Source organism: Hypomesus nipponensis, chromosome 6 (assembly GCF_054491055.1).
Source record: "Hypomesus nipponensis isolate SF chromosome 6, ASM5449105v1, whole genome shotgun sequence".
Taxonomy (NCBI): domain Eukaryota; kingdom Metazoa; phylum Chordata; class Actinopteri; order Osmeriformes; family Osmeridae; genus Hypomesus; species Hypomesus nipponensis.
Window position 1 is genome coordinate 10,001,832 of NC_140366.1, and position 27,804 is coordinate 10,029,635.

Below are 27,804 nucleotides of genomic sequence, written 5' to 3' on the forward strand. Positions count from 1 at the left end.
AATTACACCTTTGCATAGTGCTCGGTTCTTAAGCAAATTTTCAACAAAATTACCACTAGAAAATGTGCACATACACAAACACACGCACACACAAATACAGACACAGAGAGTCCTGGAATTGTAGTATACATTAGAGAATGAGCCTACAGCAGATTAAATCTCCAGGAGAAGACCACTTCAGGTCGTCCTGGGAAGTCAAACTTCATTCCAAGCTTCATTCTTTGTTTAAACCAACAATTATAGGGAGGATGATACTTATCCTCTCCATAACCTTAGGGACTTATTTGCATTCCAGCCTGCTGGATGTGACCTGTTTTACAACCAAATTGTTATTTTTCAAGGGGAGGAGTTGTACAACATGTAAAGCTTCCAAAACAAAACTGATCTCTGGTCAAGAGAAAAAGCTGAAGCAAGCTTAATCTGAACAGGAGTTAATGGTAGGTTCTATTTTCATATATTGGGATTCAGGCTGTTTAAAAGACACATGCTGCAATTAATACCCTGGAAACCATGAACTTGTACAGTAAGGTTTCTTCTCATATGTTCTAGTGACTTTATACCAAACTGGCATGGCTGAGTACAAAGTAGAGGTGACCACTGGTGAGAGGGCGCTGTCTGAGACATCTGACTATATATATGTCACACTGATTGGAACAGACGGGCAGAGTAACCGCACAAACCTGGACAACTATGGTCTGGATTTCCAAACTGGGCAGGCAAGTTAAAAACCTATGAACTGTTCAAAATCCATAGTTTTTTTCATGTCAGTGGATGATGAGATATAAGAATGTTATACAAATGTTTCTTGAATCACATGTGAACCGTTTTAGTAGATCATTTCTGCATACTAATCTGTGATGGTTACTATGTTAGATGGAAAAATGAAGGCCAGTGTCTCAAGTTGTTTAAAATACAAATGTATTTGACAATAGTATGTGCAAAAAGAAACCAGGCTAGGTTAATGAATATGGCCTACATACTTTGTGTTCTACCAAGTAGGCCTAAGCTATAAATACTGTAGACATTACACTAGCCTATTATAAGTAGAAGTCATATTCTGTTTGCTAGTAATTCCAAGAATTTCCTCTACTGGAATCATATTTCAATTACAAAAAATCCAACATCCTACCCATAGACGTAGGCTATTAAACCAAGAAACTGTCTGCACCAGGTTGAACTTCTGGCTTGTCAGGTCTTGCGCTGTGTGCTCCTGGCTTAATCATGTCTGTGTCTTTGACATAAGCAAAACGTGCATTGAGTACTAGTTTTCCCATTTTGTTTCAAAATCAACACAATTTGGCCAAAAATATTCTATTTATAAAGATGGTGGATATTTTGACTTGAGCTGATAAAATAAAATCACCGGAACAAGCCAAAACTGATTTGCAATACTAGCAATCCATCGAGGCATTTGCTTCAAGCTGAGGAACTAGGGGTGGGGTCTTGATCCTACCACTCTAGTATCCGTCAGAAGGAGATGCTTGCATTGGGTAATGCAAGTAACAGCCTCTCAGACAAATGGCCTCCTGCTCACTTATTATTATTATTCATTTGTCCATCTTGTATGTCAGACGAGCAGCTACACTGTCACCAGCACCTCGTCTCTGGGGCGCCCCCTCTTGGTCAAGCTGGAAAAAGAACAGTTCCTTTACTTGCCTGAAAACGAGTGGTTCTGTTCCAAGATCGTTGTGACGACCCCGGAGGGTGATGTCATCCTGTTCCCCTGTTACAGATGGATTTCCAGGGGGGAGGTTGTAGAGCTCAGGGGGGGGCAAGGTAAATCTGGAACTTGTATTTGTTTAACAAAATGTGCCTTCAGTTATTCATGAAATCTTGTAAATAGACATTACATTTATTTAATAACGTAAGTAAATGATGCCAGTCTTTTCACTACCTGTCAGCCACCAAGGTTTTTGAGGATGAGCTTCCTTTACTGGTTAAGCACAGGAAACAGGAGGTGGAGCTTCATAAGCAACTGTTCAAGTGAGTGATTTTGTGTCATTTGACCTGCTCTGTGCTCAGGCCAATGCACATTATTATTGACATGCAGATACAATTAGCTGCATCTGTAATGTATCCACTTTACATTGTCTAGCTACTAGTTACCCTCCAAACATTTCCTCTCCAAAGGAAACCCTTTGAAACTATAAATGAATGAAGTAAGAAATAAGTCAATTTACTTCTTTAGAAAACTGGCTAAAGTAACTAGTTTCCTAATTCATTGAAGAATTACCCATTGAAATGTTTTGCTGTGTTGCTTCAGAACCTGGGTGTTTGCATTCTCTTGTTTCAATATTCAGGTGGGCTGAATATGCAAAGGGAGTGCCTTACATTAACAGCATCACTGACACCTTTTCCCTCCCTTCTGAAGTCCGATTTTCCTTCTCTAAACTTGGGGACTTTATCTACACCAAATCCATGGCGTGAGTTGCTGTTTAATCATCCCAAATAGACAAGTACTGTACATATATATATATATATATATATATATATATATATATATATATATATATATATATATATATATATATATATATACGTGTAGTGTACTTATAGTTTGTGTAAAAAACGTTTTAAAGACACAGTTACAAAATAACCTTTTTGAGTTTTAATTGATTTATTTTAACTGTTTTCCTGTTGTCCAATTTCCTCTCCAGTTTGGCTGAGCTCAACCTTAAGGGTCTTGCATCCTCCACTGAGCACTGGAAAACCTTGGATGACATGAAGGAGGTCTTCTGGTACAAGAGGACACCCATAGCAGGTAGATGAACAAATCTCTCAAACAATGCTATGCAACCAACCAATACATTCAGTATTGCAGTACTTGACTCTTTTGAAAACTTTTGCAGTAATACAATATATATCAGAAGGCTTTCATATTGTCGTTGTAATCCTCTTTAAATTTTCCCAATATGTCTTTTATATATTAAATGACAATCAAAATGCTCCTTCCAGAGTACATTTATGACCATTGGAAAGACGATGAATTCTTTGGGTCCCAGTATCTTAATGGAACCAACCCCAATGTGATCCAATGCTGCTCCAAACTTCCCCCCAACTTCCCTGTCACTGACGAGATGGTACAGCCCTTCCTGGAGTCTGGAAGCTCTCTAGCCAGAGAGACCAAGGTCTGAGTTTAAAATGTTAATGTGGATCTGAAATATGCAAACTGAGTTTTCTTTCATAACAGTGCAGTTAACATAATACATTTTGTTTTGACCATAGGAAGGGAACATATTCATTTGTGACTATAAGAAACTAGAGGGTTTGCCAACCAGGGTTGTCAATGGTGAGCCTCTTCCTCTGACTCCAGGATTCTGTCTTTTCTACAAGAACCCAGAAGACAAATTGCTGCCCATTGCCATCCAGGTACATTAATGCCCAAAAGATGTTAGCCTGTATGATAGACATACACCTCTTTGATACTTGACCATTTTCATTTCTCACAGCTGGGACAAGTACCTTCGGAGCATTGCCCCATCTTTCTGCCTAGTGACTCAGAGCATGACTGGCTGCTGGCCAAGTTATATTTGAGATGTGCAGATTTCAATGACTATCAGATTACTCACCATCTACTGAACACCCACCTGCTGGCAGAGGTCTTTGCAATGGCAACCTTTCGGAACTTTCCTGTGATACACCCCATTTACAAGGTACATTTTGTGTAAAATAGTGCATTTCAATATGGACACTTGGGTCCAGTTGTACACATTGATTCATGGCTAAAAACATGTAAATGCTAATATTGAATTTTAAAATCTAGGCTTTTACCAAAGCATAGTACTTCGGTAACAATTGTCTTGGTGGAATTTTTGTAACACAATGTATTCACTTTTCTTCTCTCCACACTGTTCTTATTTGCATTCCAGATGCTGACACCCCACTTTCGTTACACTCTGCAGATAAATGTCCTTGCTCGTAAACAACTAATCAGTCCAGATGGACCCCTGACAAACGTACATTGCCATTCATAAGTTTACATTTCCTTTAATATCTCAGTGTGAAAAGTGAGAATTCAACAGAACCAGGGAATGATCCAGATTATTGTGTTACCCACAAGAGTTTATTGTTGTGACTTGTGTGTTTGTTTCTTCAGGGTTTGATAGACGGACATGGTCTGAAAGAACTTTTGAAGAGGTCACTGTCGGATGTAACTTACAGCTCCCTCTGTCTGCCGGAGGACATTACTGCACGAGGAATGCAGTTCATCCCCCACTACTACTACAGGGATGATGGCCTGAAGCTGTGGAAGATCATCAACAGGTAGCGCAACACTGTTCAGCTGTTTTTGGATTAACTTCAAACTGAACCCAAATTCTGAAGGTCTATTCTCTGTGTTGTGTTTGTTTTATAGCTTTGTCAAGGGGATGGTGGAGTACTACTACCGCTCTGACAGTGAGGTGTCCAGGGACTCGGAGCTCCAAGACTGGATTAAAGAGATCTTCATGTATGGTTTTCTTGGAAACAGCAAGTCAGGTACTCAGCTTAAAAGTTTGCAAATGTCTCTGAAGGAATTGTTGAACGTGACATTTTTCAGTGACAGTGACTGCGCTGGTCTTTCCAGGAATCCCTGAATCGTTTCATACAGTGGGCGAGCTGGTCAAGTTCACTACAATGATCATCTTCCTTGTCTCCGCTCAACACAATGCTGTTAACATGGGACAGGTGACATTCAAATAGTCAATAAGCTCATATCACATGCTATTTCCCTATCTATAACCTAAATCTCATGCATTCCATTGTTCTTTTCATTTTCTATATGTTATGCCTAGTAGTTTGACTACTGCAGTTGGATTGCCAACAACCCCTTGTTTCTGAACAACCCTCCTCCAACCATGAAAGGGAGGTCTGGCATGGACTCTATCTTGAAGACCCTACCAAATGTTGGCACCTCAGTCAACAACATGGCCTCAGTGTGGTTGCTTAGCAAGAAATTTGATGACTTTGTGAGTATGCCTATAGATTCAGATAGGAGCAGTGTTTAATTGAGTGGATTCAAACTTATCTCTGTCCATTCCCTTAAAAAAATGTGTCCTTCAGGTTCCTCTTGGAACATACCCAGATGAATACTTTGATGAGGCTTCTCCCAAGAAGATGAAGAAGAAACTGCAGACTGAGTTGTCCTTCTTGAGCGAGTTCATCAATACAAGGAACTCAAAGCTGAAACTGCCCTACATCTACTTGAACCCTACAAATATTGAGAATAGTATAACAATATAAGTGATTTTGTCAAACAATTTTTGTTTTGGATCTGTTGTTTATAACACCCCCTAAAGGCAATTTATGTTCTGCGCGTCTTTAAGTAGACTGTAAAAGGGTGTAGAGCCTGACACTGTGACAGCATAATGACAAATGTGAAGTAAGACCGGAAGGTTTTGCATTATACCTGAAGTTGAATTTTGAAATGTCATGTAATAGTTGTTTTTGCATGTATTACAAGAGAGGGGGATATTAAAAGGAGAGTTGATTTGTGTTCCGGGAGTACAACAGTACTTAAGATTCATGTTGTTTAATTTGTAACTTGTTTAACTACTTGCTCTTAAGTTTCTTCCCAATGGCACTTGCTTATCACAATGTATGGTCATGTTTTGGCTTCCCGCAATTTTTTTTGTGGCTATCTCGTTGTTTATGATCATTGACCTATACACTTTTTGTAAAGCTCTCTCTTGGAAGTCGCTTCAGATAATAAAAGTGTCTGCTAAATGAATACATGTAAATTTGTTAGATTAGGTGTAGTTGTAGTTTGTCCTTACTGTGAAAAGTTGTTGATGCTGTATTCACCTTGCTTTGCAAATAAAGAAAAGATTGATTGGATGCTGGACTCAGACATTCAAGGAAACATTAGGACCTTGTTTGGAGAGACCCTGAAAGAACCTGAGCTGTCTGTCTGACCCATCAGCAGGCATTTCCTCATTCATATAGGGATGTCTAAGTGATGAAGGGCCTATCCCCATTCATATAGGGATGTCCAAGTGGTGGAGGACCTATCCCCATTCATATAGGGATGTCCAAGTGATAGAGGGCCTATCCTGAAAGTTATCTGTGTATCATGGAACCGTCCACAAGTATCAAACAAATAGGAAAGGCTCAATAGCTGGAAATGTGTCTATCCTTAAGTTAAAACCTACTCCAAAATTCTATGTTTATAATCAGTTAGCCGCATCAACCAGACTAGATCAAAGTTTTCACCGCCTTAGCTTGATAAATACGTTTCAAGGAGAACAAGTAACTTCAAAATGCACAATAATAGTTTATTATCTAAAAAGTAAGGTAATCAATAAAATGATAAGGAAATATCATCAAATACAAAACATACCTTCAGAGCAATGGTTAACAAAGGTATTCACAATGAAGACTAGGCACCTAACGCACCGGAGCTGTATCGTAAACAGAACTTGAAGTGATTGGTAAAACATCTCCCTGTATACACCCAAACCTGACCAAAATGGGGACGCTGGTCACATGACTGAAAAGTTGTCTAACGCATACAAATTCAAATTGGATCATTAATCAAGGCTGCAGTAGACCAAGTGCTGCCCTTGCAAGACAAGGGAATATGTTAAACACATGTTGGTCTGCTGCAGGCACAAACTCTATAAACCCTGCACATGTACATGTTACAGTATTAAAATTATTACTAAAATGTAATACATAAAATAAGAAACAAAATCATATCAAACATGACATTAAAAGCTGTTTAGAACGATATTTACAAGAAACACAACTTTTAATGATAATTTCAGAGTCTTCCTCTATCCACCTTCCTCTTCAACTGTTGAGACCAGCTCTCTTGAGGTGTGTCATTAAGATGTTATTTTCATTTTAGCATTCATGCCAATCAACAACTGTTCCACGAGTATCTGGGTGACCAGTGACAAAGGGGCTGCCAAAACAGCCCTACAGTAGGACACCTTGTGAATGTACGATCAGTTAATTCGTAAAAGTGAAGCTTAACTACACAAAAAGACAATCATTCAGTATCTATGATTAGGGTCTCACCTGTGAGTCCCATTTCATTTTCACCCCCTGAATACTATGCAAGAAGCCCCAGGTCTACTAGAAAACAGACCATTCCTGTTTCCCACCTTTTTGCCACCTGAAACTGTTGGAGGCATCTGGTGTAACATGTTTAGTAAGTTCTGGTGCCTATTAACTGTTAACCTTATGGTCTCATCACTTGCAATACATGACGTTTAGTATGGGACAAATCCTTCAGATACATTTGGATATTAAGAGACATGGAAAATAACATGAATGAAAGAAATGATACTTCAGTAAGTCTATTGGTCAGACTTTTCTTCCCTCTAGGTCAGGACAACCCTCCAACCCTCTTCTTAAAGAGCCACCCGTCTGAACATTTATATTTTAACAATCAGCTGGTTGATCACCAAAATAATTGTTGACACAACTTGGGCTGGAGTTGTAACAGGAATATTTTTGATATGTGTACACAAGTTGAAAAAAAAGATTCCCATTTCAATAGAATCCATATTAATTTTAAAGTGACGCCGATGCAGTTTTTCTCAGTTGCTTTTGTGCCCACACGTCAGATCACAGTTGAAATTCTATAAAACATGAAACTACTTGTTCAGCCTTCACATCCTCTGGTCATTTAAGTATATGATAAAAACTATTATGAGAGTGGGGGTTTAGTTGCTATGGCAGGTCTGTGTATGCTGAGTATGGGGTTGCTAGTGGTCCTGGGCAACACATACTGTATGTAACCTTTTGGCAAAGGTCTTTTCTTTCACGAAATGATCTCATCCAAACAACATCTAACCGTGTGGCACCACATGTCCTTTTGCACATGCAAAATTACAACTTTGCACAGTGCCCACTTTTCAAGCAATTTTTTTACAAAATTACAACTATTAAACATGCACACAATAAGACACACACATAGTCCTGGAATTGTAGTATATATTAAAGAATGAGCATGCAGAAGATGAGATCTCCAGGAGAAGACAGAAAACTTCAGGCCATCCTAGGTGTAAGCAGACCAGACTCAGGATCCAAGTGCAGAGGGTTTATTGTAGAACAGGGTAGTCCAGGAACAGGCAGAGGTTGATACACAGGCAGACAGGGCAATATAGGTAATCCAAAACATAATCAGGTCGATGCACAGAACGGACAAAACTATATAGAAAAAGGCTTAGACAGACTGTTCAAGAAAAGAGTCAACTTTGCAAAGTAACTGGTAACTTTAAGTAACTCTTTCCCTCCGCTGCTAGCCTTTTTTAACAATGCCCCATACTGACACTGACACTGTCACTTACCTTATACACAGTCACTTTAACTTTCAGTATTACTTTTATTTTATTCAAAATTATTTTATTTTGTATTTTATATATATTGCATAGCTCTGCCAGTTGTTTATTTTATTTTGTTGTACATTCTCTACATTTCCATTTTGTTCATTATGTTTAAATGTTCACTGATTGCACCTGCCCACCAAAGTAGATTACTTATTTGTGACCACTTACTTGGCGATTAAACTAAATTCTGATTCTGAAACACTGGGGTTCAAATAGCAAACTAAAAGGGGTCAAACTAGCAACAGGTAAAATCAATTTGATTAATCAATCAGGTAGGCTTGAAGTCAAACTTCATTCCAAACTTCTATTAAAACAACAATTAAAGGCAGGATGAAACTGGTCATGTCTTTGACCACAGGGATAAGGGATAATTTGCATAAAATCCTGCTGGATGACCTGTTTTACAACTGAATTGTTATTCTTAAAGGGGAGGAGTTGTACAAATATATAAAGCTTCCAAAACAAACCTGATCTGTAGTCAAGAGAAAAAGCGAAAGCAAGCTAAATCTGAACAGGTGTTAACAGTAGGTTCTGTTTTCATGTATTGGGGTGCAGGCTGAAATTGATACCCTGGAATCTATAAACTTGTACAGCAAGGTTTTTTTCTCATCTGTTCTAGGGATTTTTATACCAAACTATCATGGCTGAGTACAAAGTAGAGGTGACCACTGGTGAGTGGGAGCTGTCTGAGACATCTGACTATATATATGTCACACTGATTGGAACAGACGGGCAGAGTAACCACATACACCTGGACAACTATGGTCTGGATTTCCAAACTGGGCAGGTAAATTAAAAACCTATGAACCATTCAAAATACATATATTATTTTATTCAGTGGATGATGGGATATAAGAATGTTATAAGAATATTTTGTGAATCACATATGAACCCTGTTAGAAGATAATTTCTGCACATTAATCTGTGCTGGTTACTATGTTTGATTGATAAATGAGGGCCAGTGTCTCAAGCTGTATGAACTTGAAAATGTATTTGAAAATACTGTGTGCAACAGGAAACAAGGCTACATTAATGTATGTAGCCTACCGACTGTGTACCAAGTAGGCCTAAGCTATAAATACTGTAGACACTAGCCTATTGTAAGTTGAAGTCATATTCTGGTCCTCGGGCCTTCCTGCCCTGCATGATTTAGATGTTTCCCTGCTCCAACACACCTGATTCCAATGAATGGGTCGTTATCAAGTTATGCAGAAACCTGCTAACCATTCATTTGAATCAGGTGTGTTGGAACAAGGAAACATCTAAAACATGCAGGGCAGGGAGGACCAGGATTGGGAACCCCTGCTCTAGTGGAACCGTATTACAATTACCAAAACTGCAACAACATACCCATAGACCTAGGTTATTAAACCAAGATGCTCTCTGCAAAATGTTGAACTTCAGGCTTCATCATGTATACGTCTTTGACATAAGCAAGACGTGCAAAGAATACTAGCTTCCCATTTTGTTTCAAAATCAACACAATTTGGCCAAAGATATATTCTATTTGTAACAATTCTGGATTTTTTGACTTGAGATGATAAAATAAAATCACCGGAACAAGCCAAAACTGAAATGCAATACTAGCAATCCATCGAGGCATTTGCTTCAAGCTGAGGAACTAGGGGTGGGGTCTTGATCCTACCACTCTAGTATCCGTCAGAAGGAGATGCTTGCATTGGGACATGCAAGTAACAGCCTCTCAGACAAATGGCCTCCTGCTCACTTATTATTATTATTATTATTCATTTGTCCATCTTGTATGTCAGACGAGCAGCTACACTGTCACCAGCACCTCGTCTCTGGGGCGCCCCCTCTTGGTCAAGCTGGAAAAAGAACAGTTCCTTTACTTGCCTGAAAACGAGTGGTTCTGCTCCAAGATCGTCGTGACAACCCCGGAGGGTGATGTCATCCTGTTCCCCTGTTACAGATGGATTTCCAGGGGGGAGGTTGTAGAGCTCAGGGGGGGGCAAGGTAAATCTGGAACTTGTATTTGTTTAACAAAATAAGCCTTCAGTTATTCATGAAATCTTGTAAATAAACATTGCATTTATTTAATAATGTAAGTAAATGATGTAAGTCTTTTCACTACCTCTCAGCCACCAAGGTTTTTGAGGATGAACTTCCTTTACTGGTTAAGCACAGGGAACAGGAGGTGGAGCTTCATAAGCAACTGTTCAAGTGAGTGATTGTGTCATCATACTTGCTCAGGCCTATGCACATTATTATTGACATGCAGATACAATTAGCTGCATCTGTAATGTATCCAGTTTATATTGTCTTGCTACTTGTTACCCTCCCAACATTTCCTCTCCAAAGGAAACCCTTTGAAACTATAAATCAATAAAGTAAAAATAAGTACATTTACTTCTTTAGAAAACTGGCTAAAGTAATTAGTTTCCTGATTCATTGATGAATTACCCATTGAAATGTTTTGCTGTGTTGCTTCAGAACCTGTGTGTTTTCATTCTCTTGTTTCAATATTCAGGTGGGCTGAATATGCAAAAGGAGTGCCTTACATTATCAGCATCACTGACCCCTATTCCCTTCCTTCTGAAGTCCAATTTTCCTTCTCTAAACGTGCAGAATTCATCTACACCAAATCCATGGCGTGAGTTGTTGTTGAATCACCCCAAAATTGACAAGTACTGTGCATTGTATGTTAATGATTAAGGTAATGAGTAAGACATGTTGTAGAATATACACAACACACGTATTGGTATGCGTGTAGAGTACCAGTGAAAAGTATGGACACATTTTCCATGTGTGAAAAATGTGCTGTACTGTATATAGTGCAATATAAGTGTGTATATACACACACACACACACACACACAGTATACTTGTATATTGTGTACATTGTTATTGGAAATGCAATGTAATTTGAATGCTGTGTGTGTATGTATATATATATATATATATATATATATATATATATATATATATATATATATATATATATATATATATATATATATATATATATATATATATATATATATATATATATATATATATATATATATATATATATATATATATAAATTATTATTATTATTATTGTTGTTTTGTTTTTTATAGACACACAGTTAAGTACAAAATAACCTTTCAGAATTCAATTGTAAACTTTTTCTTTTTTTAACCTCTTACCGTTTTCCTGTTGTTCAATTTCCTCTCCAGTTTGGCTGAGCTCAACCTTAAGGGTCTTGCATCCTCCACTGAGCACTGGAAAACCTTAGATGACATGAAGAAGGTCTTCTGGTGCAAGAGGACACCCATAGCAGGTAGATGAACAAATCCACTTGAACAAATGCTCTTTTGTGCTTTTTATGCTTCTTTTGCAGAAATACAATATCTCAAAGAGGGTTTTCATATTGTTGATTGTAATCATCTTTGTAATTCTCCCAATATGTATTTTATATATTAGATGACAATTAAAATGTTCTTTCTAGAGTACGTCTATGACCATTGGAAAGATGATGAATTCTTTGGGTCCCAGTATCTTAATGGAACCAACCCCAATGTGATCCAATGCTGCTCCAAACTTCCCCCCAACTTCCCTGTCACTGACGAGATGGTACAGCCCTTTCTGGAGTCTGGAAGCTCTCTAGCCAGAGAGACCAAGGTTTGAGTTTAAAATGTTAATGTGGATTTGAGATATGCAAACTGAGTTTTCCTGTCTTCCATAACATTGCAGTTAACATAATACATTTTGTTTTGAACACAGAAAGGGAACATATTCATTTGTGACTATAAGAAACTAGAGGGTTTGCCAACCAGGGTTGTCAATGGTGAGCCTCTTCCTCTGACTCCAGGATTCTGTCTTTTCTACAAGAACCCAGAAGACAAATTGCTGCCCATTGCCATCCAGGTACATAAATGCCCGAAAGATGTTAGCCTGTATGATAGACATACACCTCTTTGATACTTGACCATTTTCATTTCTCACAGCTGGGACAAGTACCTTCGGAGCATTGCCCCATCTTTCTGCCTAGTGACTCAGAGCATGACTGGCTGCTGGCCAAGTTATATTTGAGATGTGCAGATTTCAATGACTATCAGATTACTCACCATCTACTGAACACCCACCTGCTGGCAGAGGTCTTTGCAATGGCAACCTTTCGGAACTTTCCTGTGATACACCCCATTTACAAGGTACATTTTGTGTAAAATAGTGCATTTCAATATGGACACTTGGGTCCAGTTGTACACATTGATTCATGGCTAAAAACATGTAAATGCTAATATTGAATTTTAAAATCTAGGCTTTTACCAAAGCATAGTACTTCGGTAACAATTGTCTTGGTGGAATTTTTGTAACACAATGTATTCACTTTTCTTCTCTCCACACTGTTCTTATTTGCATTCCAGATGCTGACACCCCACTTTCGTTACACTCTGCAGATAAATGTCCTTGCTCGTAAACAACTAATCAGTCCAGATGGACCCCTGACAAACGTACATTGCCATTCATAAGTTTACATTTCCTTTAATATCTCAGTGTGAAAAGTGAGAATTCAACAGAACCAGGGAATGATCCAGATTATTGTGTTACCCACAAGAGTTTATTGTTGTGACTTGTGTGTTTGTTTCTTCAGGGTTTGATAGACGGACATGGTCTGAAAGAACTTTTGAAGAGGTCACTGTCAGATGTAACTTACAGCTCCCTCTGTCTGCCGGAGGACATTACTGCACGAGGAATGCAGTTCATCCCCCACTACTACTACAGGGATGACGGCCTGAAGCTGTGGAAGATCATCAACAGGTAGCGCAACACTGTTCAGCTGTTTTTGGATTAACTTCAAACTGAACCCAAATTCTGAAGGTCTATTCTCTGTGTTGTGTTTGTTTTATAGCTTTGTCAAGGGGATGGTGGAGCACTACTACCGCTCTGACAGTGAGGTGTCCAGGGACTCGGAGCTCCAAGACTGGATTAAAGAGATCTTCATGTATGGTTTTCTTGGAAACAGCAAGTCAGGTACTCAGCTTAAAAGTTTGCAAATGTCTCTGAAGGAATTGTTGAACGTGACATTTTTCAGTGACAGTGACTGCGCTGGTCTTTCCAGGAATCCCTGAATCGTTTCATACAGTGGGCGAGCTGGTCAAGTTCATTACAATGATCACCTTCCTTGTCTCCGCTCAACATACTGCTCTTAACATGGGACAGGTGACATTCAAATACTCATGCTCTTCAATACTATAGATCTATCTATCTAACTTCTAACCTATTCTACTTCTAATCTATAACCTAAATGACATACATTCCATTGTTCTTTTCATTTTCATTATTTTATGCCTACTAGTTTGACTACTGCAGTTGGATTGCCAACAACCCCTTGTTTCTGAACAACCCTCCTCCAACCATGAAAGGGAGGTCTGGCATGGACTTTATCTTGAAGACCCTACCAAATGTTGGCACCTCAGTCAACAACATGGCCACAGAGTGGTTGCTTAGCAAGAGATTTGATGACTTTGTGAGTAAGCCTATAGATTTAGACAGAAGCAGTGTTTAATTTAGTGAATTCAAAATGTATCTCTGTATATTCCATAATTCTCATCTAGATTACAATTGTGTTTCTCCTTCTTCAGGTTCCCCTTGGAACATACCCAGAAGAATACTTTGATGAGGCTACTCCCAAGAATATGAAGAAGCAACTGCAGACAGAGTTGTCCTTCCTGAGCGAGTTCATCAATACAAGGAACTCAAAGCTTAAACTGCCATACTTCTACTTGAACCCTACAAATATTGAGAATAGTATAACAATATGAGTGATTTCTTCAAACTGTTTGTTTTGGATCTGATGTTTGTAGCATCCCCTAGAGGCAATTTTATGTTCTGCACATCTGTAAGTAGACTTTGAAAGGGTGTAGAGCCTGACACTGTGACGGCATAATGACAAATGTGAACTAGGACTGAAAGGTTTTGCATTACACCTTAAGTTGAAGGGGGCATCCGGAATATGAAGTAATGTGTGCCAGGAAAATGTCATGCAATAGTTGTATGTCTTTCTACAGTAAAAAAAGAAAAATACACTGCTGTGGACGTTGTTTCCTTCATTAATGTGTTTACTGTGTTAATGGACTGAGGAAGGGAGTAGGATTCGGTTTTCAGATTTGGACAAATCTCAACCAGTGGATTCGGTATTCAGTTGAACCCCAAAAATCTCGGTTCGGTGCATCCCTACTAGATTTATTGATTAAATAGAATCATTGACGAAATGTCTCGGGGGAGTGGTATAGCTAGTAGTGAGCAAATGTCATCTGCAAATATTCTCCGTAGCATGAATGTCACCAATTGTGAAAAATGATATACTTTTTTTGATACCTTAGTTTTCAATCTTCCAAACACTTTCAGACTTCCATTGATGTTTTCTCCTAATTGTGTAAATTTGCACCTAACAGCAGGCCTTTGAGGATGAGTGCTCTACTGGTTGAACGCAAAGAACTCTGAGTTGACTACCTTACATCTACATGAACCCTGCAGTTTGAGAATAGCAATTTGATTTCTCCTGTATTTATGTTGTCACCTACACTATTAGACCTTTATACCTTTGTTGGTACAAAGGTGCATTTACTGTGACCAACATTTGCATGGCTTCCGTTTGCTGCACTGTACATCAGATATCCCTGTGTAAACACAGCACAGGCTGTCTACAGGACAAAGGCTTTCTGTCACCATTCAGGAGTGCATGACTGAACAAGACGGAGGTGATCAGAATCTGTGTTTTTGCAGGTATGTTCAAAACACTTAAGTTAGTCTGTTGAAAGGTTGCTTCAGTCCAAGTTGGGCCTGACCTATCTGTTGATCTGTGTCCAGGGGAGTTAATAATATGGTAAAACTGTGCAAGGAATCCAGCCGTAGAAGTGTTTGCTTGTATGATATTTGAATGGTATAGTCATCAAGACTATTGTACGGAGGTATGAAAAAATTGTCAAAAGGACCAGCTAATACTAGCATTCCTCAGAAGCCTAAATCTGTACGGAAAAATAATGGGCAAAGCTTTCAAGATATGTTCATTTGTATTATCTCTTTTATTTCAAGTGTGTAACTTTCCCATGGGTAGTTACAAAGTAGTGGTGACCACAGGTGACATGCTGCTTGCTGGCAGCTATGACAATGTACACATCACGCTGATTGGCTCTGAGGGAGAGAGTGAGCCAGTAAACTCAGGACAAGACTTAATGTTTCAGAAGGTAAGGAACCAGAGGAAACAATGAGGAGACTAACTGAACAACACAAAACAGTCCTTTATGGTACCAAAAAATAAAACTAACAACAACAACCGTGTTTCAAGTCGAAAGCAGTTAAACACTAGACTCCTCCAACCCTTTAAGCAGCTCAATTTAACTTCTTGCATTGGACAGCTGATTTACTGAAATGCTTTACATGTGGAACGTTTTTGCATGTCACTGCTTATTTAAAGTTTTACAAATTTCAAGTGACTTCCAATTTCAAGCGTCTTATTTGTTGCTGATGTACAGTTGGACCAAATAAGGAAAAACGCTGTCATTCATCTACAGACAAGCAGCTACACTGTCACCAGTGCCTCCTCCCTGGGGCGCCCTCTCCTGGTCAAGCTGGAGAAAGTACAGTTCCTTTTCATGCCTGAAAACCGTTGGTTCTGCTCAAAGATTGTCGTGACGACCCCGGAGGATGATGTCATCCTGTTCCCCTGTTACAGATGGATTTCCAGGGGGGAGGTTGTGAAGCTTAGGGGGGGCAAAGGTGGGCCCACAGTCTGATTTAGTAAATGCCACATGCTTGTTCTTCAAACTGATTTATGAGCAACAGTTCTACAGTGACCTAAGCACTTTGTAAAGCTCTCTCTTGGAAGTCGCTTTGGATAAAAGTGTCTGCTAAATGAATAAATGGAAATGTAAACGTGTATGGAAAGATTCGTTTGTCATGACAGACATTGTCATGCTTGAATAACCCATAGCAATAACACTGGCATATTTTTCTCTTCCTACTGTAATTCATTACAGCTACTAAGAGCTTTGAGGATGAACTCCCTCTTCTGATTGACCAGAGAAAAAAGGAGCTGGATCAGCAAAGAAACCTACCAGTTAGTCTTGCTCAGGGGCTCCACTATAAATGACTACATGTCACATGACATGTCACATGACAGTTTCAACGAGGATGTATGTTTCTATGAATGTGTGTATGCTTTGCATGCTTGTGTGTATGTGTGTATAAATGCATGTTATATCTCCCAGGTGGGTTGTGTATGCTGAAGGGCTGCCCCAGATGAACTGTGCCAGTGATATATCAGCTCTGCCTGCAGGATTACCTTTTTCTGTTTCCAAAATAGCAGAGATGGAGTTTACCAAGAATACCAGGTGAGTTCAAAACTAGCAGATACATATCATATAACCTGTGGCACTCACTAGGGTCAAGTTAACATATATCATGCACAAACCCAACCTGTACAATTAAGGTAAATTCAACAGCGCACATGTCATTGTCCATGTTGCTGTCCCCCTCAGTTTGATTGAACTTCAAATGAAGGGTCTTTCTACTTCCACCGAGCAATGGAAGAACTTGGAGGAGATGAAGAACATATTCTTTTTCAAGAAAACACCCATCTCAGGTAGAGCAATAGAGCTCACCAGTGTGCCATAATCTGCCTTCATTACAAATGTGTCTGCCTTCAGTACCGCTTTTAATGTGTATGATATAGATTATGTCTCCGAGCATTGGAAAAGAGGATGACTTCTTCGGGTTCCAGTTTCTAAATGGAACCAACCCCAATGGGATCAGAGTCTGCAGGAAGCTGCCTCCAAACTTCCCTGTCACTGACGAAATGGTGAAGTCCATCATCGGCGGAAACTCTCTAGCTACAGAGATGCAGGTTAGTAAAGATATATACTGTATACTGTATATACAAACCATTTCTCTACAGTATACATTGCATGTATGTGGACTTTTGAACAAACAACGCAAACATCACATTTTATTTTGAGTTCCATGCAGAAAGGGAACATTTTCCTTTGTGACTACAAGAGGCTTGAAGGCTTGCCCACCAGGACCATCAACGATAAACCTCTTCCTCTGACCCCCGCACTCTGTCTGTTCTACAAGGACCCAAAGAACAAACTTCTGCCCATCGCCATCCAGGTCTAGCTCACCCATTGTGGACGCTAGTGACAGGAACACAATATCTCTTTCATAACAATTCATAGCCATTCATGATTTTTCCTTTATCTGTTGTCTCATTCTCGTCCATCTGTTGTGTTGGACTCTCTCACCTCACAGCTGGGTCAAAAGGCCTCGGAACAGAACCCCATTTTTCTGCCTAGTGACTCTGAGTATGATTGGCTGCTGGCCAAGATGTATGTGAGGAACGCAGATTACATAGAGCATCAGTTTTGCTATAATTTACTCGGCACTCACTTCCTGGCAGAGGTCTTTGCTATGGCCACCTTCCGTAACATACCCATGACACATCCACTCTACAAGGTAAGGCAACCTAGCAAACCACGTCGAAATACATCAATTAATCCCTGTGGCAAATTTTCCGCTCTAAAAATCTATGTACAGTATGATTCATGTCTGTAACATGGACTCTGTGTGTTTTAATTCCCTTTCGTCCTCTGAACGTCTACTCTTGTTCCAGTTGCTGATACCACACTTCCGTCAGACCTTGCAGATCAATGTTCTCCGTCGGAAGTGGTTGTTTGGGCCAGAAGGAGTTCTAACAAATGTAAGAAATTATACAGTTCAGCTACAAAGATAACCTACACAAATGACACCATAACAAATCAAATCCTATCTGTTTAGGAGACAGCTTTGGGAGTGGAGGGGATGATTGAACTCATGCGGAGGTCCTTGAAAGATATATTCAGCTCTCTCTGTCTGCCCGAGGACATTACTGCACGAGGAATGCAGTTCATCCCCCACTACTACTACAGGGATGATGGCCTGAAGCTGTGGAAGATTATCAACAGGTGGAGACACACCAGCTACCATGAACCAACTTTGTTCACATGTCAAAATAAGCATCATGTTGTTATTATGATTGTTGTGCATCGTGTAACAATGTCCTTGTTTTGAACGTAGCTTTGTCAAAAGTGTTGTGGAGTACTACTACCCCAGTGACAGTGAGGTTTCCAGGGACTCTGAGCTCCAGGACTGGGTTGGGGAGATCTACACTTACGGGTTCCTCATAAAGAACACCTCAGGTTCTAAACCCCATTCTCCCCCAACACAGCTACAGCTGTGAAGTGTAAACTGCTACTGGATCTCCATTCAGTTATTATGCAAAACAAGGAAATTATTTACTAAATACAGTAATTTACACTAAAAATTATTGATTTGCATGTGTTTAAAAGCTCTTACCGATGTGAAACTTCAGAAAGTGGAAGAATTGATCAAGTTTATCACCGTGATCATCTTCACAGTGTCAGCTCAACGTTCTGCTGTAAATATGGGACAGGTGATATGCATGTAAATTTGTAGGACCAATTCTGAGGATTCAATCCTGTGACATTTGACATAATTCAGTTACTTTATCCTCCTAGTTTGACTACTATGGTTGGCCACCAAATAGCCCCTCACTGATGTGCAAGCCTGCCCCGACCACTAAGGGAAGCTCTAGCATGAAAACCATTTTGGAGACACTTCCAGATGTTGGCACTACGGTCAGAAACATGGCGTCCCTATGGCTCGTCAGCAAGAAATACTCTGACTTTGTGAGACATGCACCAACATTTTCACTCTTAGTGATGTAACCTTAACTTTACACCCTTGGGTCACACCACGGGGAACATCACCAACAATCACCATCAGCCTCTATTCGTCATGCACATTTGACGTGACTTACCGTAGTACATAGCTTGTGATTTACAGTAGGCTAGAAAGTAAATGTTTGCTTTGTGGTCCTCAGGTTCCTCTTGGTTCTTACCCAGACAATCATTTTGATGAGGACCCACCCAAGAAGATGATTAAGCAGCTGCAAACAGACCTTACTTTCCTCATGACGTTGATCACTGAGAGGAATGCCAGTCTTCCACTGGCCTACAACTACATGAATCCTGCTGAGATAGACAACAGCGCATCCTTATGAGTGGGCACACCTGCCTTCCTGCCACTACGATCCAGCAGGGCCGCAGATCCATGTTCAGTTTCCTTAAGAGATCTGCTATCATGCTTTTGAATACCAGTCTCCGATTTAATCTGTACAGTAATGTATCTACACTAAAAGGTATTGTTCCAGAAATAACCTATAAAACACGACTTCCTCAAATCAAATACTATGTTTAAAACGCATTTTCAAAAAACCAAACCCGCTAAGGGTTTTTAAGCATGTGCACCTCTTAGTTATCGCTGTCTTTTTGCATACAGTATATCATAGTTATAGCCACTATAGTGAATAGTGAATCTTTGCAGAGCTGGCACCTGTGGTAAAGACTTTTAATTAAACAGTAAAACTACATGCATTGTTGGGATATTTTCATGCTAGTTTTTATTTTGGACCTGGTTCATTTACACTTGTCCAATCCACCAAGAACCCACTGACCATTGCATTTCATGACCCCAATGAAGGCATTACACGGAGGAAGAGTTTGGTTAACTGAACATGGGTATAAGATTGACCTGGGATTAGGAAATCTGATTAAAGTGCGATCATAACTTCTGTTATGCAAAAATGATGCAATATGGTAAACAACTTGCTTATTCCGCGACTTTGACCGAAAAGGCAGGACGCAGCCAAGACATCCGATGATTTCAGATTTGACAAGTCTCTCGCAGGGAATTGGAATATAAAACTGCTATGTACATGTTTCTTTCTCCTATAAAATCACGTTACGAAAATATAGGGGGACAATTTCACACCACACCATGCAAATAAATGTTAAAGTGTACTTATTCTGCTCCTCCTATGGTTAAACTGCAGGTGAATGTGCTACCCGCTATAACCATATCAAACATGTCAAGTGTTATTTCTTACATTAAGGCTCTTCTCCACCCACATCCATACGACACAGACCGGTCCTTTACAATATCAAAAATAAAGCTAACAACAACAAAACGAGGGTATTCAATGACACAGTGACTGTGGTGCATTTAAGAGAGGTTAGGTATTGGTTAGGTCAGGTGTTGCTCCTGGTGCAGTTTGAGGATTTCGAGGAGGCCACGGCCGTGCACAGGACAGGGACGTGCGGTGCACATGGAAGGCAGCGGGAAGGCCTCGGTCTTGCGTTCTACTGTGTTGTAGCGACACTTTCCAAGGTGGTCGGACATGCTAGGGACCTTGGCGAAGCGCCATTCGCTGACCGGGCTGAAGGCCGTGCTGAATCGCCACACCTGCAGAGACGGGCCAGGCGTTGACAAAAGAGATGATTTCATGTCAGGAAACACTTTCAATTGTTATTTAAAAAAAAGTGTAGCGATCCATACATGCATGTGTCTTACCCTGTCCTTTATCTGCCATGAGAAAGAGCCATTGGCGTTTGGGTAGGGCTTCCTCTCCCAGCGGAGCTCCACGATGCCTCTGGACTGGAGCAGGCTGGAACACACGTCCCTCATGGTCCGCGACACCATGGACAGCTGGCACAGGCTGAAGCCGTCCAGGAAACCGGCCACATGCCGCAGGATCTCGAAGGGGAGCCCGCTGAACTGGTCCACCTGAGATACGTTAACATGTTCGTCGTCTGGGCCAGGCTGCACGCCGAACGACCTGAGGTTCCGGTCGTGGATGACCTTTGACCCTTGCGTGGAAGGGCACAGTCTTCGCTGGGAGTAGGTGCAGCCGTAGTACGCTAGCGGGCACCGGTGCTCCATCCACCCGTTGAGGCCTGCATGGATGTCCTCGTGGACGTTCTTGAAGTGGGACGAGTACTCGTCCCTGCGGAACAGCTGGCCGCACACAAAGGAGAACATGTGCTGGAAGCGGTTGGAGGGAATGTTCCGGATCTGAGGGACCTCCTCCAGGACTAGGTCAAGGCGCAGTGTACGGAAGGGGCTGGGGTAGGAGAGCTGGGGGGCGGCGTGGTCACAGGCGGACGCCGAGGCTACATCCCCTACCCTCGTGCTGGTCACCAGGATGGCAGCGGGAAAGGTGAAGGTTTGCGTGCCGAAGTCAACGTGGAAGCCGTCTACGTAGACCGTGTCGGAGATCCTGCGGCACTCTCGGGACTCTTCCAGACAGAACAGGAGGGCCGCGGTGATCAGGTCAATCTCCCCCAGGCCCATCGGGTCCTCTTCCTGCTCCAGGTCAGACGTATCCACTGCCTTGTCCTCCATTTGGGGTCTATACCTATACAGCGACCGGTCAGAGAACAGACTTCTCCGCCCATTACACAGGGTATACTGGCCTAGGCCTCGGAGCAACTGGTGGTTCTGGAACTTGCGTTCAGCCCCCCTGTCCTCCAAGACCACATGCCCCGCCCGCTGTGCAATCTCCTGCTGCACCTGAAGGGGAGGTGCAAGAGGCAGGACTGAGTGAGGCGGTGGCTCCTGACGAGGAGCAAAGGGCAGCGGAGGAGCGAAAACAGAGTGGACTCCGTCTTGCACCGCAGCTGAACAGATTGGCTCCAAAGAGGACCCGCTAGGTCCTTCCTGTGGATTATCTGCTGCGTCTGAGGCGTGGCACTCTGCCCCATTCCTCGTCCGTTTCCCATCCAAACAACCATTGCATAGACCCTGCTTGTCCCTGACCTCGGCAGAAAGCTCCATGGCCTGACCTGAAAGCTCTGGCAGTCGATCGGTGGCCTCCACCACAGCAGCGTGGCTGACGGCTCCACTGACTGCTGGGATAAGTCCTGCCATGCCGTCTTTCACGTCAGCGGGGTCCACGGGCTTTGATTGGTGGGAGCTGCAGCTCGGCTCCACCCTCAAGTCAGACAGGGCTCTGTTAATTGGGTCCGTGTCTTTCACCGTGTTGCCCAGCACGCCCAGCGCTGAGACCAGACTTCTCCTCAGCTGCACTGTGGCCTGGTGGAGCTGGCCGTAGCACTCCTTCACACCCACCCCCTCAGTTACAGGGGCTTTAGACTCCAGGCCGTTGGAAAGTTCCACAGCCCCGTCGCTGCCCTCACTGTGCTGGACCACTGATGCTTCGTTGACACATTCCAATTTGTTGTTGTCCGAGGTGCTAGCGCTGCTAAGGACATCCAACGCTGCAGCCAGACTTCGTGCCGTCTCCACTGTGGCCTCGTACAGTTTGCTGTACTGCTCCTCGTTCAAACCGTTAATCCCGTTAGCAATTTTATCTTTCGCCGAGGTTGGCGGCAACACTGATGGCACGGCCAGGGAGGAGCAAGGTTCAGTAGTTGATGCCATGGGGGGACAAGCCACTGAGGTAGCCGCGGGTTCAACTGAGTCTGATAAACTGTCCGTCTTGCTCTCTGCGACCGGCGGATTTCTCTCTATGGTGGGCGCCATGGCAACCACCTTGAGGGACTCAAGCAGCGTGCGCTGGTCCTGCAGAGCAAGCGCCATGTCCAGCTGTTCCACTTCCTCCACGCCTCGACTCAGGCTCTCGTAGGAGGTGTAATCCAGGCAGCTCACAGGCCACCTGTTCCACTCCATGGTGCAGCATACCACACCGGCAGGACACACTTGCAAGTGCGCCGGCATCCGGTGGCGTATCAAGGTGGCGGGGCATCCGAAGCCACTGTTGAGGCAGGGCACCCTCTCCAGGGGGCAGAGGAGGCGGTGCTCGCTCCCCTTGCATGCGTGGAAGGAAGCCCCGCAAACCAGGGAGCAGGTTACGAGGTCACAGGAAACACCTCGCTCAGGTCTGGTCATGCACCTCTGGCTCACACAGGTCACACAGTGGGCATGCTGCTGCTCCATCTTTAGGGGGAGCGAAGTGTTTATGTGGCGGGACCACCGCACTACAAAACACAAACAATTTATTTTAACCTCTTCTATTGATTCTTGTTAAAACGGAACAGTACACAACATTAAATACTACTTGGGTAGTCTACTACTTCTTCAATTTAAAGGTCATATATTCATTGATAGTGTGTGAATTGGTAAGCTACATGCGGACAGCATAGCATGCACATAGCATCAGTTGTTCCATCAACAATTTGATTAGACGGGAGTTTGTTTTACTGTGCACTGCTAAATAATATAGTAATGCAGTCATTTATCAACTGCAAGAGCTAAATTGGTTGACAACTCCAGGAAACGAGGATTTAGACTCACTTGGGCTACCTAGCCATCTTGTCAACCAGAAAATGACAGTCTAAGAAAGCAGGCTAACGCTTAGTTAGCTAAGCCTGCGAACAAGCTATATACTAGACTATCGTTAATGCTAGCGATCTAATAAACGTAGTTCGAATATCTAAAGCTAGCTGTGTGCTAATCGTTAAATTGCTGTCACTATGGGGAAAAAGGCAAATGGTTGTAAAAATATGATTTATTATTGTTAACCAGCAATCATAGCTAAGAATCAATATATTCTTGCTTACATGATTCTAACCGTGTCGCATCATAAATGACGAATGAACTCTGTCTCAGATGTCCCATCAAGAACTCTACTCGCTAGCAAACTAGCTAGCAAGCTAGACAGAACTTTTTGCTTTTTTGTTTACCTAGCTAGCTGGTGCTACATACCGTGCCGTTGATCTGATCCGGCCGCTCACTGCAAATTATGTTACAACCTTGCTTCTTGTCCAGCATCCATTCAAATCACAAATGGAGTTTACCAAATATTTTCCTAGACATTCAATCTCTGCCTTTCCGTCAACCTCCTTTAGTGGTATTTCTCTGACTGGCCGCTACTTACAGTCATTGGACTGCTGTCTGACCGACAAGATCCGATTCCGAGGAAAGATCACAGTCGCTCCCATTGGACAATGATTGTCATATCGTAGGGTGAACTAACAGAACATGTATTATCAGTTTACATTTACATTTTTAATACGTAGGCCTATGTAACCTAACGTAACTTAAACTGATCCATAGTCTGATTTTAGTTCAAGGCTACTACTTCCCATTCTCACAAAAACAGTTTTGGGGCGTATTTTTAGAACGTTCCACTGCTTTTATTTTGTGACTTTCCTCTAGTCTAGTGCAAACCATGATAGACCAAGCAAAGGAGCTTTTTAATATGGCACCCCCGTTAATTTATTTTATTAACATTGTCAAAAGACATACATCCTTACAATAAGATCAAAATTGTTCATACACATAGATTTTTTCAAAAAACAAACAAAACATTAACACATGATGAACAGAGAGAGGTATATAATAGGTGTCAATATAAAGAGGAATAGTTCAATTTGTTGTAGATGTCCATAGTTATCACAGGTGTCCGGCTTGAAAGTCCTTTTAACGTTTCAAAATACATTTTTATATCCGCTTTAATGGAAGATATTAAGCATCCTTCCAGACCATTTACATTTGTGTAAATAAAACTTAAGTAACAAACATGTTCATCATAATAAGGATGTTCTTGTTTATATCTTTTGTAAAAAAAGAAAAAAAAAAGCCGTAATTTAACTTACGGCTCGTCCGGTCTTGCGCAGTAGAGTGGCTCGCCATGCTGCTAGTGCACGCTCGCAACCAGCTATATACGACATACCTTGCGACAACCAGTTGTGCGCGTGTACGTTAGGGCTATATGTCTACTGTAAGGCATTACCATAGACATATTGGCTGGTTATCAATCCAGAGAACTTTAAGAACGTACTTGCGTTCATGAGAAGAATGTTCTTGCCATGCGTCCTTGCCAGAACGGTCTTGCAAGACCGTGAGGACGGAGAACGTGAGATGCGTGTGTTCATACATTAACATTTACATCAGCGGTATGACAACACTGGCAATATCAGCGCAACATTTGATAAACTTAGGTAACATTTGTGTTTTATGTAGGCTCCTAGTTAATAAAGTGATAAACAAACAACATTTTTGTGAGAGGGGAATCAATGTGGAGCATTGGCTCCCTCACAAGGCAGGGACACTGGGAGAGAACCATAGAGATTTACCACAACAGCAGAGACAGGAACAGTAGTGTGTTGGATCTCATAAAATGAATGGTTTAAGCATGGTAATCCTCACAAATATGGATGTTGATTTGACTCTCAACAAACCAGTGCAATGTATGTTAGGCATAGAACTAGAGCAAGGAATGTCAAAGGATAGCATAAAAGTTATTTCATTGCCTACTGTATACTAGATTTAAATGCATAGCCACGAGCAAGCAGGGCTTATCTCAAGCAGACTAATAGGTTTAAAGAGGTTTCATACCAGATTTTGTATCAGTAGGCCTATTCTATTTTTGTTAGATAACATTTAGAAGATAGCCTAAAGGTAAAAACGTTGTTAAATAATTTTGATACACTAATGTATGCTACAATTAAATATCTGCATAAACGTAATTTAGTAGACGACATAGGACAGGGATAGATTTGTCTTTAGTAGGTACATTAGTTCAAATAATATGTAGAATAGTTTAAACTACATTCACACAATCTGTCAAGACGAATACAAAGGCTGGAGGACAGCAACGGAATCTATGACAACTTGCATCAGTCGATTTTTTTTTCCATTGCTTTGTTCAAGAAAGTGACAGCTATCCGAGGGGTAACACCACAAGGCAGTTAAATCTTTACAGAGATATGCCGTTTTACAGGGCACTGGGCAGACCATCTGTTCTTTGACCATGGTTCTCTGTAGCGCATATCAATTCGAAAAACATACACGCGAGTCATGGATTAGCTTTCAGGGGATACTTTGCAAGCCCAAGGCAGAGTTTGGCCGCGAATGAACTCCTAGCACTGTCCCCCCAAGCCAATAGGCCTGCATCCAAGACTACGTCTCTGTCTCTCAAACATGTCTCTGTTAATCTGAATCAACATCAGACTCATGACCCCGGGCTTGCGAGTTCGTCTCCATAGCCTAATGTTTATTTGTGATGTGGAGCGCTGGACCTGACTCACGACTCTGGACCATATCAAGCAGCGGGGGGAGATCGGCGTGTCCTGAGGTTTGGGGCGCATCTGCTGGAGCTGCTGCGTGGGATTCTTCCATTGGGGTGCATGTGAACTCACTCACTTCGTTAACGGAGGAACACGTCATCCATATGGCCTGTCTTTCACTTGGTCTTTCTCACGTTATCTTTCCTGTTTTTAACCACACGAGGGCGTGATTGTTTCACTAAAACGATTATTTATAAAATAGTAGCAGGTCTCATACGGGTTATGTTGTTGGACTCTAAAGAAGTGATAGTCATAGGGAAATGGAATGTGATGTTTTAACTGTTAATGTTAGGCCTATTCTTCCCTTGCTTGCATTTTTCCGTTTTGCAGAGATAACATAGCCTAATTGACATAAAAGCATACGGCATTAGTCTTAAACCCACCTCATGTAACGCTGTCCATGGTGCTGAAATGTTCTTCAATCCAAACTTGGTGGACAATTAGTTAATTCAAATCAAATCATCCAACGTCTATAAAGCCGAACAATGGATTTTGGTGTTTCAAAACCCATTGACATTGTATGACTATGTTTAGCTCGTGTTCTGTTCCTCTCTTACCAACCGTCTCTGGAGGAGGGGATCCCTCTCTGAATTGCTCCTCCCAAGGTTTCTTCCATTTTTTCTCCCGTTGGGAGTTTTTCTGGGAGTTTTTCCTTGTCTTCCTTGAGGGTTTAGGTTGGTTGAGGGGCAGTTTTATGGGCGTATGTGAAGCCCTCTGTGACGTGCTTGCGTGTAAAAAGGGCTATAAAAATACATTTGATTTGATTTGAATTAGTTAATTAAGGCAATTATGTGTTATATGTATTCATAGATTAAAATACTGTTGTGTTGATATATGAATACCCTCCGATTGAGTCAGTCATATCCTATTTTCATGTCAAGTAAACACATTTAAGTACCATGATTCGGACACAAAGATATTGGTAGGGACAGGCCGATATATTTTATTAATCTGTGCAACAATGCAATTTGTCGGATACGGGTGTGATTCTCTTCAACGATACACTACGTCACTGTGATTGGTGACTTTAAACGTCCTTCTGAAACATGTTCTCAAGGTTTTGACTGGTCGTGACGCTTGTCTTGTTGCATGCCAATGTAGACAAATAATGGCACGTTGACCATATGCAAAAAACCAAGAAGGGTAAAGTCGTAACATATTGTGACATCCATTCATAACAATTGACGCCCCCTCTCTTTCTCGTCTTTTTTACTATATCTCGGTAACAAATGAGGGAGATAATGGTTGAAATGGAGCTGATGGGAGCTTTCCATTAGAGCAAATCAATGAAATGGGCCTTTCCCTCTTTTATTCCGTGTATTTCTCTCTCTCTCTCTTCCTCTCTTTCTTACACATGCACATTTCACACGAGCATTTCGAGTGCATGTAAGATAGAAGGCAGTGTATGTCGGTTGTTTACTTATTGAACGCCTGCTGCTTGCCTGCACGGGTCCCCGCGCAAGGCACTGGCTCTGTGAACTATTCGTTTTTCTATCTCTCCCAAACATCGTTTGATAGTTTATCTCCCCATGCCGTCTCTCTAGTTGTTTTTGACA

General features: G+C 41.5%; 3 protein-coding genes and 1 pseudogene across 4 annotated transcripts; 3 read left to right on the forward strand and 1 right to left on the reverse strand.

Moving 5' to 3' along the window:
- The first annotated feature begins 569 nt into the window (after positions 1-569).
- On the forward strand, positions 570-5,627 carry LOC146286973 (hydroperoxide isomerase ALOXE3-like). Its single transcript, XM_084700119.1, has 14 exons — positions 570-716; positions 1,572-1,776; positions 1,902-1,983; positions 2,301-2,423; positions 2,658-2,761; positions 2,956-3,128; positions 3,226-3,369; positions 3,450-3,653; positions 3,870-3,956; positions 4,097-4,263; positions 4,355-4,476; positions 4,565-4,665; positions 4,776-4,946; positions 5,041-5,627. Exons 1-14 carry the CDS (start codon positions 570-572, stop codon positions 5,218-5,220), a joined length of 2,010 nt encoding a protein of 669 aa, XP_084556245.1. The 3' UTR covers positions 5,221-5,627.
- Positions 5,628-8,692: 3,065 nt separating this feature from the next.
- On the forward strand, positions 8,693-14,345 carry LOC146286974 (hydroperoxide isomerase ALOXE3-like). Its single transcript, XM_084700101.1, has 15 exons — positions 8,693-8,839; positions 8,935-9,102; positions 10,085-10,289; positions 10,415-10,496; positions 10,804-10,926; positions 11,495-11,598; positions 11,767-11,939; positions 12,042-12,185; positions 12,266-12,469; positions 12,686-12,772; positions 12,913-13,079; positions 13,171-13,292; positions 13,381-13,481; positions 13,618-13,788; positions 13,904-14,345. The coding sequence occupies exons 2-15, from the start codon at positions 8,956-8,958 to the stop codon at positions 14,081-14,083; spliced, it is 2,010 nt and encodes a 669-aa protein (XP_084556227.1). The 5' UTR covers positions 8,693-8,839; positions 8,935-8,955; the 3' UTR covers positions 14,084-14,345.
- Positions 14,346-15,370: 1,025 nt separating this feature from the next.
- On the forward strand, positions 15,371-19,669 carry LOC146286975 (hydroperoxide isomerase ALOXE3-like; annotated as a pseudogene).
- A 44-nt stretch (positions 19,670-19,713) lies between these two features.
- LOC146286976 (F-box only protein 30-like) lies at positions 19,714-24,238 on the reverse strand. 2 transcript variants are annotated; one of them, XM_084700808.1, is made up of 3 exons: positions 24,055-24,238; positions 20,730-23,155; positions 19,714-20,621 (listed from the first exon to the last, which is right to left on the reverse strand). In XM_084700808.1, exons 1-3 carry the CDS (start codon positions 24,116-24,118, stop codon positions 20,403-20,405), a joined length of 2,709 nt encoding a protein of 902 aa, XP_084556934.1. In that variant the 5' UTR covers positions 24,119-24,238; the 3' UTR covers positions 19,714-20,402. The 2 variants fall into 2 exon arrangements, with proteins under 2 accessions (XP_084556934.1, XP_084556935.1); XM_084700809.1 differs by having other exon boundaries at positions 23,883-24,225.
- Between the last annotated feature and the right edge of the window lie 3,566 nt (positions 24,239-27,804).

Bases quoted from the DNA above. Each gene is read 5' to 3' on its own strand.
- LOC146286973 (XM_084700119.1), top strand. From the start codon at position 570: ATGGCTGAGTACAAAGTAGAGGTGACCACTGGTGAGAGGGCGCTGTCT. The intron at 3,129-3,225 runs GTCTGAGTTTAA...TTTTGACCATAG, and splicing joins CTCTAGCCAGAGAGACCAAG to GAAGGGAACATATTCATTTG. The intron at 4,666-4,775 runs GTGACATTCAAA...TATGCCTAGTAG, and splicing joins ATGCTGTTAACATGGGACAG to TTTGACTACTGCAGTTGGAT.
- LOC146286976 (XM_084700808.1), bottom strand. From the start codon at position 24,118: ATGGGAGCGACTGTGATCTTTCCTCGGAATCGGATCTTGTCGGTCAGA. The intron at 23,156-24,054 runs GTAAGTAGCGGC...TGTGTTTTGTAG, and splicing joins CAGACAGCAGTCCAATGACT to TGCGGTGGTCCCGCCACATA. The intron at 20,622-20,729 runs GTAAGACACATG...CCGTCTCTGCAG, and splicing joins CATGGCAGATAAAGGACAGG to GTGTGGCGATTCAGCACGGC.
- LOC146286974 (XM_084700101.1), top strand. From the start codon at position 8,956: ATGGCTGAGTACAAAGTAGAGGTGACCACTGGTGAGTGGGAGCTGTCT. The intron at 12,186-12,265 runs GTACATAAATGC...CATTTCTCACAG, and splicing joins TGCTGCCCATTGCCATCCAG to CTGGGACAAGTACCTTCGGA. The intron at 12,773-12,912 runs GTACATTGCCAT...TTGTTTCTTCAG, and splicing joins CAGATGGACCCCTGACAAAC to GGTTTGATAGACGGACATGG.